Source organism: Triticum aestivum, chromosome 1D (genome assembly GCF_018294505.1).
Source record: "Triticum aestivum cultivar Chinese Spring chromosome 1D, IWGSC CS RefSeq v2.1, whole genome shotgun sequence".
NCBI lineage: Eukaryota > Viridiplantae > Streptophyta > Magnoliopsida > Poales > Poaceae > Triticum > Triticum aestivum.
Window position 1 is genome coordinate 83,709,717 of NC_057796.1, and position 10,522 is coordinate 83,720,238.

The 10,522-nt window shown below is 41.8% G+C and overlaps 1 protein-coding gene across 1 annotated transcript; it reads left to right on the forward strand.

Moving 5' to 3' along the window:
• Positions 1-7,913: 7,913 nt before the first annotated feature.
• LOC123165834 (probable glutathione S-transferase GSTF1) lies at positions 7,914-9,149 on the forward strand. The gene is made up of 3 exons (XM_044583576.1): positions 7,914-8,222; positions 8,374-8,422; positions 8,534-9,149. Exons 1-3 carry the CDS (start codon positions 8,070-8,072, stop codon positions 9,016-9,018), a joined length of 687 nt encoding a protein of 228 aa, XP_044439511.1. The 5' UTR covers positions 7,914-8,069; the 3' UTR covers positions 9,019-9,149.
• Positions 9,150-10,522: the final 1,373 nt, after the last annotated feature.

Sequence of the window (10,522 nt, forward strand, 5' to 3'; positions counted from 1 at the left end):
TACAATTTCTTCCAAATTCTAACTAGTATAAATTGAGCTTGCCACTCCTGTGAAGAATACAAATTTTCTGCAACAATTTTCTCAACTGATAGAGCAGAGGCTAACATCGCTCAGTATTTAGAAGAGAGATTTTTTCTTCCGAAAAAGAGGAGAGTGGATTTTGAGCTCCTATAGGATTGCAATGAGAATGAACTGTAGATTGCTGCTCTACTCCAGTGGAGTTTTTTTTAGAACATCATGGAGCCAGGTATCATTGCTGGGGATGAAACCATCATACAGCCATGCAAGCATGTTCAGTTTTCTTAGCAAAAAGCAGTACTCTGTTTCTATTTACTCCGAATATTAGGTTTGTCTAAAGTTAAACTTTATATACTTTGAACAAGTCCGTAGATAAAATATATTAACATATGGGCTCTTAGTCAAGTGATATAACATGTAAGAAACAACTCAAAGTCGGCTGATGATAAGCATCCAGAGGAAGTTGTTGTGCACCCAGTTACACCACCCCCAACGGTCAACAACAAAGAAAAAATTGAAAAGAAAAATTGCAAGGATCTCAATATATGATTCCATAAATATAGTATCGACTGAGACATAACGAAGTCTAGTTGACTGAGACTTAGTAAGCCTGTTGACATATACACCACCAAATCAATACCAGCGTTGCATGTAGGCCGACAGGAAAAATTAAAGGAAACGGAGCAATAATAAATGTCAGACATCCGAGGAGTCTCATATTTAAGGCAAAGACAAGGAGCTTTTTGCAGATGATCCTTCCGTGCAATGGCTGGGCTAGGATTTGAAAATAGGATGAACCTCCTCAAAAACAAATTTACAACCAATATGGCATATGAATGTTCTAATTAAATACCAATACCACATAGAAATAAATCAATTTGGTCTTACAAACATACCAACATTCTCAATTTAGTCTCGGTTTTGCATTAAGGAAGCCTGCATAGTGCATACTACATACATTGAGAAGTACAAAGAAGACTGCCTTTCTCGCCTACAATTTTGCATGGTAATGAAAAAGTATCAATTATATCATCTTCATTCACCCTGGAGAAAATATCCCTCTTAATGTATGTGACTAGGCAATCATCAAAATGACTGTTGCTCATCTTGCACTTGACTAAACTCATGGCAGAAAATACTCTCTCAACATTTGTTGTTGTGAGCGGTTGAAGCAATAACAATTTTCTCATCAAACACACAAAAGTATGAACTATATGCCTTCTTATTTGAACAAGCTTAACTAAGAGGTCAATAAGACTTCCAAGACATTGAAAGTTCTCATCTTTTCTCATGACATCAATAGAATTATCAAGTTGTTGTTCAAGGTGTACCATGTAAGCGCTTGAAAGTCTTCGGGGGTACAACTCAACAAATTTGTGTACCTTGTGTGCATCAAAAGCAACAAATGAGTTGGCAGGATTTAAAGCAGTCATACAAGATAGCAACTCCATATTGATGCCATCAAACCGATTTTCAAACTCTTGACTAATCTGATCAATGACTCCAAAAAAAAGTCATCATCTACACTTGAATGACATGCTTGTTACAAAATAGTGTGACCTTTTGAAGAAATGCATCCCACCCATTAGACCTCAGTTCTTCTATTCCATTTTTCCCAATCTAAGTGGCATTGCAGCAATATATCTTGGTCTCTTCTTTGCAAACAATTGGATAAATCACTTGTGTATCCAAGAATGACAAGCATCAAGTGTGCATTGAAAATAAAGTCAAATGACACAAACACCCCCATAATAGTATGAAATTTTGGCCAATCACTCCTTTGCGAAGCATCTTGTCCAAGAGTGATGATTACATTATAGATCCTGGGATACATAGAAATAATGTTGAACACTTTTTAACGAGAGCCCCACTAAGTATCAACATGCCTACGTAACCCCATCCCTGGATTCATACAACTCCCCCTTTGTAACTCTCCACATTCAAGTAGTTTCATGATATTCTGAAGTCTAGCATCTCAAAGCATGTCATAACACTTACAAGAAACTCCAAGAATGTTTAGCAATAAAGACACTTGATAAGAAAACGACACAATCATCATTTTCTTGGCAACAATAAAGAACAAGCAGGAGTTGACAGGCATAAGGCGACTCTTTCATGATCAATGTTTTCACTCCTTCGTCCTCTCATGTTACTAGGAGCATCATAACCTTGGACACAATTTTGACTTATAGTCAATCCATGTTTGGCAAGTAAGGTTTCAATTACTTCCTTTAGTGACAATGAAGTAGTGGTTACATGAACAACTCCAAGAAAGTGTTCACATGGCCTTCCTACATTATCAACAAAAGGCACGCATAAAGCTAGTTGTTCTGTATGTGATACATTACTAGACTCACCATCTAGAATAGTGTAATGACCATCACCAAGTTCTTCAATGATTTTCTTTCTAGTATGTAGAGCACAACATTGAATAATATGATTTTGTATCTGGTGAGAATTCCATTCGTAATTACCTGGTGCATTCTTCACGACATACTTATTCACCTCCTTATTTGCCACAAGCCATTTCAATAGTTCAACAAAGTTTCCTCTGTTGATAGACCATTCACTTTCATCATGCCCATGAAATGCCAATCCTTGACGAAGAAAAAACTACGAGCATTTAAGTCAACAGTTCAACCCGATCTTATCAAGATGTAGATCCTCACTATTCACCTTCACAAGAAGATCATCAATTTCCACACGGGGATTCACATTATGTTATATCTCTCTTGAGTTGCATCATGCACACTTTTACACCACCGACATGCTTATCAAGAGCAACATCTCTATTCCAGTTTCTCTAGCCACCATTAGTAAATGCATTAGTTCCCTTGCCACTAGTTTTTTTTCTTCTCTTTGAACAAGTAGCATACGAAGCAAAATGCAGATTCCTCTTTGATACTATATTCAAGCCGACCATGTTTATGAAGCCAAATGGACTAAATGACTAAACTCTATTCCCGACTGTTTCGAAGTCATGTGCATAAGGTTTGAATGCATGTTTTACGATATATGCTCTCCGAAGTCTGAACTGCGTCTTGATCATGACACGATAACTTGCAATGGGTAGCCATTACCCAAGTTCATTTTTAAGATGACTAAAATCTTAAACCGGCGGTGGTGGTGAGACATCTGCAAGTCGAACTATTGGTTCTTCAGTTTTATCTACCATCACATTCGACATAGACACCACTCATTCTTGAGTTTGGTCTTCAACCACAATTCTCCAATTTGCTCTTCGGCCACATAAGTCGTCCCTGCACATCCTGCACACTACCTTTCTTACATATCTTCGTAGCATTCCTCTAAGAAAGGGAAGCAATGTTTCCGGTCTTGTTCATTATCCAATAATTCTACAATAATAATTACTTTCTATCAATCATAATGACATAAATGAATATATTGTGTGCAAATTTTTTGTGTATGTGTTCATCAGTTCATCTACTTATTGACTGCGTCTTGTCAAATTTGATGTAAAATTCATCTAAATCGGGTATTCAGAGATCAGAGGATGGGGTACCTCTCTCAGAAGAAGGACTGCTCAAGGGATAGGGCGATCAACTCCTGAACTGAATGGCACAACTAAAAAAACGCCAATATGAATGGCGTCCCACAAGTTAAAAGCCTCAAAATAATTGAAGAGTATAACCGGGGGACCAAAGATGGAAATAAGTTTTTTGAGAAACCAAGGAAGTACTTAAGTTTGAGGGAAGGCCATTGAGTGTAAATAATACCCAATTACTAGCACACTTTTTTCTCTTCCTTTGACACAATGGAAAGGAAAGGTGGCATATCAAGTCGCTTACCCCTTCTCTGGTGCTTACTATATACTCTCAAATTCCCAGTGCAGACATCAACTGATGCATTTCAGGAAGCATTCGCTTATGACATCTCACTGGCATGTCAATTATAAGAGAAGCCAAATGTTTCAAGGCTTGGCATGTGAAAAAACCCCGCTAGTGTGGAACCACTGAGATCGTTGTGTGTCAGGTTCAGTTTCTGCAAATTCACTAACTTCTCAAGATTCGAAGGGATCACAATCGACAATGAGTAACTACCCAAATCAAGAAGTTCCTGTAGCTGAACCAATATGTTGTTATCACTTAGTATTTGTCGCTGACAACTCGTTCTTGCTTATATAAAAAATGTTTGATAACCGAGCTTGCCAAATGCGTATATAGGAAGGACGATGGCCTATGACCCATCCCAATACATCTATCTATATAAAATATATTACGAAAATATGTTTGGTGGAATATAACAACAACAGTTTTATAATTAAATAAATATCTTTACTGATGGATTATAACTCTATCAACCATGACAACTAGTTTAGTTCTTTAGGGAAACAAGTTAAGTTAGGATTAGAGGGGATTGCCCCTCTCACACGTTCTGTTAGAGAGTAGGGGGCAGATGCCCCCACCCCATGTCACCGCAATAATATACAAAATTTTCTCACTAAGCCCGTCAAGATGCTATTGTCTGTCCTGACCCCCCCCCCCCATAAGCGAGGTTTTGGAGAAGTCTACTTGTTGTAGGTTGAAATTTTTGCCAAACTTTGCCACAACTAGCTCCAGATGGCAAGCTATAGGTCTTGCAAGCTAGCTATGCTACCAAATCCTGCCGATAAGGCATTGTCATTTATGGGCAAACACATGAAATTGATGCATTTGCCCGAGTTTGACGATATCCCGGTGGTATTTTATTCCCAGAGGGAACCAGGTTGTTTAAGCTGACATGGACACCTGACACCGAGAGGTCACAAGTGAAGTGGTTTCCTTCGACCCGCACCCAAAGCAGTAGCCCCTTCTCTCATTGTTACTGCATAATAACAAATTCCCAATGTAGACAACAGTTCATGCATTTTGGAAAGCATTCCCTTATGACATCTCACCGTCAAGTCGATTGTAAGGGAAGTCAATTCATTCAAGGCTTGTCATGTGAGATACCCTGCTAGTGTTGAACCACTAATATCGTTGTGTGACAGGTTCAGTTTTTGCATATTCACTAGCTTCTCAAGATTTGAAGGGATCACAACCTACGATGAGTTACTAATTAGCTCAAGAAGGATCTGTAGCTGAACCAGTATGTTGAGATCACTTTGTATCTGCCCCCAACAACTTGTTCTTTCTTATATTAAGATATGCTTAATAACCGAGCTTGAAAAATACCGACCGACTTAGTCCCCAACAAGGCCATCCTAAGCCATGGTAAGAAGTACGATGGCCTAGGACCTATCTATAAGGGCCCAATACATCTACATACAAAAAATACATTACCGAAAAATGTTTGGTGGAAGATAACACCAACACTTATACAAATAAATGACTTTATTAATGGATAGTAACTACGCCAACCATGACCAAATACTTTATTCTTTTTCTAGGGAAATTAGTTAAGTGGGATTAGATGGGCTTGAACCCCCTCCCATGCCTTATGTTAGAGTTGGGGGGGGGGGGTATGCCCCCATTGTAGGGGAACGCAGTAATTTCAAAAAATTTCCTACGCACACGCAAGATCATGGTGATGCATAGCAACGAGAGGGGAGAGTGTTGTCCACGTACCCTCGTAGACCGAAAGTGAAAGCGTTAATACAACGCGGTTGATGTAGTCGTACGTCTTCACGATCCGACCGATCAAGTACCGAACGCACGGCACCTCCGAGTTCAGCACACGTTCAGCTCGATGACGTCCCTCGAACTCCGATCCAGCCAAGTGTTGAGGGAGAGTTTCGTTAGCACGACGGCGTGGTGACGATGATGATGTTCTACCGACGCAGGGCTTCGCCTAAGCACCGCTACGATATTATCGAGGTGTAATATGGTGGAGGGGGCACCGCACACGGCTAAGAGATCAATGATCAATTGTTGTCTCTATGGGGTGCCCCCCTGCTCCCGTATATAAAGGATCAAAGGGGGAGGTGCGGCCAGCCTTGGGGCGCGCCAGGAGGAGTCCTACTCTCACCGGGAGTAGGACTCCCCCCTTTTTCTAGTTGGATTAGGACTTGGGAGGGGGGAAAGAGGAGAGGGAGAAGAAGGAAGGGGGCGCCGCCCCCTTCTCCTTGTCCTATTCGGACTAGGGGGGAGGGGCGCGCGGCCCAGCCCTAGCCGCCTCTCCTCTCTTCCACCTAGGCCCACTAAGGCCCATTATGTTGCCGGGGGGTTCCGGTAACCTCCCGGTACTCCGGTAAAATCCCGATTTCACCCGGAACACTTCCGATATCCAAACATAGGCTTCCAATATATCAATCTTTATGTCTCGACCATTTCGAGACTCCTCGTCATGTCCGTGATCACATCTGGGACTCCGAACAACCTTCGGTACATCAAAACATATAAACTCATAATATAACTGTCATCGAAACGTTAAGCGTGCGGACCCTATGGGTTCGAGAACTATGTAGACATGACCGAGACACGTCTCCAGTCAATAACCAATAGCGGAACCTGGATGCTCATATTGGCTCCCACATATTCTACAAAGATCTTTATCGGTCAGACCGCATAACAACATACGTTGTTCCCTTTGTCATCGGTATGTTACTTGCCCGAGATTCGATCGTCGGCATCTCAATACCTAGTTCAATCTCGTTACCGGCAAGTCTCTTTACTCGTTCCGTAATACATCATCCCGCAACTAACTCATTAGTTGCAATGCTTGCAAGGCTTTAAGTGATGTGCATTACCAAGTGGGCCCAGAGATACCTCTCCGACAATCGGAGTGACAAATCCTAATCTCGAAATACGCCAACCCAACAAGTACCTTCGAAGACACCTGTAGAGCACCTTTATAATCACCCAGTTACGTTGTGACGTTTGATAGCACACAAAGTGTTCCTCCGGTAAACGGGAGTTGCATAATCTCATAGTCATAGGAACATGTATAAGTCATGAAGAAAGCAATAGCAACATACTAAATGATCGAGTGCTAAGCTAACGGAATGGGTCAAGTCAATCACATCATTCTCCTAATGATGTGATCCCGTTAATCAAATGACAACTCATGTCTATGGCTAGGAAACATAACCATCTTTGATCAACGAGCTAGTCAAGTAGAGGCATACTAGTGACACTCTGTTTGTCTATGTATTCACACATGTATCATGTTTCCGGTTAATACAATTCTAGCATGAATAATAAACATTTATCATGATATAAGGAAATAAATAATAACTTTATTATTGCCTCTAGGGCATATTTCCTTCACCCATACCCCGCGTGACTACACTATATTTCTTTGACCGTTATTTATATTGGAATACATGTATCCTATATCCATCATTTCTATCTTATAATCACATATAGATAGTGTATTAAGACATTATTTGATAGTGAAACTTACATTTCCTATATTTATGCCTTTATAATGACTTTACAGCATGCATTATATACATGTGAAAGTTCTTCTTTTACCTCATTAAGTTGTTGGGTCCATTACACCCTATTTGCACTAGGCCCTTGAAGATGCTATTGCCGGTCTTTATCCTCGTAAGTGTGTTATCATACAAGTCTAGTTGTTGTAGGTTCAAATTGCCGCCCAAATTTGTCGGATTTATTTAAATATCTATCAAATTTGTTTGGATGGCCGCCGGACATATGGGTGTAGCTTTGAATGGCCGGCTTCCGCATTGGTGTTTATGGATTGGTCCCTCTGTCTGCGGACAGATGCGGTGTCTGGTTTGCGGGTCAGCACTAGAGATGCCCTTCGGAGGGTGAGGGAGAAGAAGACTTTAGGAAGCGGGACCCACGCCCAGCAGGGGAGACATAGTCCTGACTCTTGAATAGGGTGTGCCTATGACAGTGGGGCCTATGCAAGGTGGGTGGTCGTTGCTAGAAGGGCGCCGTGCGCTGTGGACTGGTTATGCTGTATGAGAAATCTGATTAGCTCTCCTCCCTCTGCATTCCCACCCACCTACCGTTCTCCTTCCTCACCTCTGACCTCGTCTCTCAGCTCCTGTACTGTCCGATACTTATAGGCATTAGAAACAGAGCTGCTTTTAAAAAAACAGAGCCTGCTAAATTACCACAGAGAGAGAGAGAGAGAGAGAGATGGGCGGTGCCGTGAAGGTGTACGGGGTGGGGGCGTCTCCGTTCGTGGCGACGGTGCTGTTGTGCCTGGAGGAGACGGGCGCAGACTACGAGCTCGTCCCCCTCGACATGGCGGCGCGAGAGCAGAGGACTGAGCACCACCTCTCCCGAAACGTACGTTGGTTCTCCTGAGCTCAACCATCAACCACAGCACCCTACCTTCTTAATCCCATTTTCCCGTGAGAAGTGTTATTAGTCAGGCGCTCTAATCTTCTATCTCATTCCATTTTCTTATGTAAGTTTCTTGTATGCTTCAATCTTGCAGCCTTTCGGCAAGATCCCAGTGTTGGAGGACGGAGAGCTGACACTCTTCGGTATGATATTCACACGCTCAGCACAAATCAGACCATAGCATCAAGTAAACGATGATTAAATTTTCTTTTGCCTTATCGATTAATCCGCACACCGGTAATATATGATCTCAGAATCGCGCGCGATTTCTCGGTACGTGCTCCGCAAGTACGCATCGCCAGGAACCAAGGCCACCGATCTCCTAGGAGAATCCAGCGTCGAGGAATCAGCCATGGTGGACGTGTGGACGGAGGTGGAGGCCCACCAGTACCAGCCGGCCATCGAACACATCGTCCAGCAGTGCGTCATCCTGCCGTTCATCGGCGGCTCGCGAGACCAGGTCGTCGTCGACGAGAGCGTCGGGAAGCTGGAGAAGGTCCTCGACGTGTACGAGGCGCGGCTGTGGACGCACGCATACCTCGCTGGAGATTTCTTCAGCCTCGCCGACCTCGTCCACTTCGGTATTACCTACTACCTGGTGGCCGGCACCGAGTACGCGACGCTGCTGGAGTCGCGCGCGAACGTGTGGGCGTGGTGGGGGCGGATCATGGCCAGGCCGTCGGTGAAGAAGGTGGCGCCGTTAATCCACCTCTGGTTGAAGCCGTCTTCGTCTGCTTAAATTTTTGTATTGCAATTCTATTTTGCTAGCTTACCAACCTGACCGCTTGGTCTTCGTCTGGTAAACCGAACATCGTACATTCAGTCTACTAGAATTATATATGCGCGCCTTGCTGCGCGGTTCTATTTTTCTATCGTTATTTGTTCGATTGCTAATTCACGAATAGATTCCTTGCTGCTCTATTTGAGGGTCAGGGGTTGTTGTTCATTTCAGGGGCCTTTTGTGTTTTGCCTTCCATAATTTTGGGGTGAGAACACTCTTTATTGTATTGCAGTATATGGTCAGATGCTAAGACACATCATCATTTAGTTGGTAGGATATTACTCATCTTTTTACAACTATTGTTCTTCACAAAAATGATATGTTAGCAGCACTGCCAGAAACATATCCAAAGTAGTGGTTGGTGTCACGCATGTCCCGGACCTGCAAAGTTAAACCATAGTACTTGAAGGTCAAGATAATATTCATCTGTAAAACTAATTTAAAACTATGATATACATAACTAAGGCTTCCGATTGTAGTATTCATCTACAACAATCGTACAACTCTATTATTTGACCAACCAATATTTCATAACTTACCTTGCAAAACACCAACAATAATGGTCTGCAATAACAGTAAAACGTACAAGGGCAGTGGAAGCGTGAAATACCTGGAAGTTGCAGCATTGCACCAAAGTATATGGCTTCTAGTTTTCAACATCAACCATTCAGATGCGTAGTTAGAATCAAAATAGAAAGAATATATTTGAAATAAAAGCAATGCTTTGCACTGATTAACGACAAGAAAGGGAATGAAGCATGTTTATAACGGTCTCTAAAAGGAAGAGACGGAAATGGGAGGATCGATAAATAATAGTACAAGTGATTGATCTCAGTTTTCATTTGAATATACCATTACTAATACATTAATAAGGTTTGGTCAGCTGTGTACATAAGCGACCTGATGACAATTAACCAAATTATCTGCACAGAAAAACATAGATATCATCTTGTCTTATTGTTTTAGTGCCAATTAAGTTCACTTAGAGACCGTGCTCCTTAGGCGTGGAACCATATGGTAGTTAATACTCCTTCCGTTCTAAAATATAGTACATGCTTTGTTCTGAAAAGTCAAGCGTATCAATGTTTGATCAAGTTTTTTTAAAAAAAATCAACATCCACATGTACCTTTGTAGTCTATTTATTTAGTACTTAAGATATTAATAGTTTATTCTAGAAACTTCGTCAGACATGGACATCTTTGACTTTTGAAGAAAACTAATATGCACTGCATTATGGAATAGAGGCAGCATAAGCATGCCATGTATAAACTGTCTGAGGTTGTTAATCCACAAGCACGAACATGATACTCAAGCAGTGGAGCATGAGGCTTTCAGATTGGAACTTTACACGGTGAGATAAAATCCTGGTATAATGTACTACTTGTTAGCCCTGAAGCGAGTGAGATTGAATTTGAATCAGGGTGCCCAAGAAAGGATGAGAGAGAGAGAGGAAGGATGTAT

Excerpts from the sequence above, each read along its gene's own strand:
- LOC123165834 (XM_044583576.1), top strand. The coding sequence starts at position 8,070 with ATGGGCGGTGCCGTGAAGGTGTACGGGGTGGGGGCGTCTCCGTTCGTG. Across the intron at positions 8,223-8,373 it reads AGCACCACCTCTCCCGAAAC|CCTTTCGGCAAGATCCCAGT; the intron begins GTACGTTGGTTC and ends TCAATCTTGCAG. Across the intron at positions 8,423-8,533 it reads CGGAGAGCTGACACTCTTCG|AATCGCGCGCGATTTCTCGG; the intron begins GTATGATATTCA and ends ATATGATCTCAG.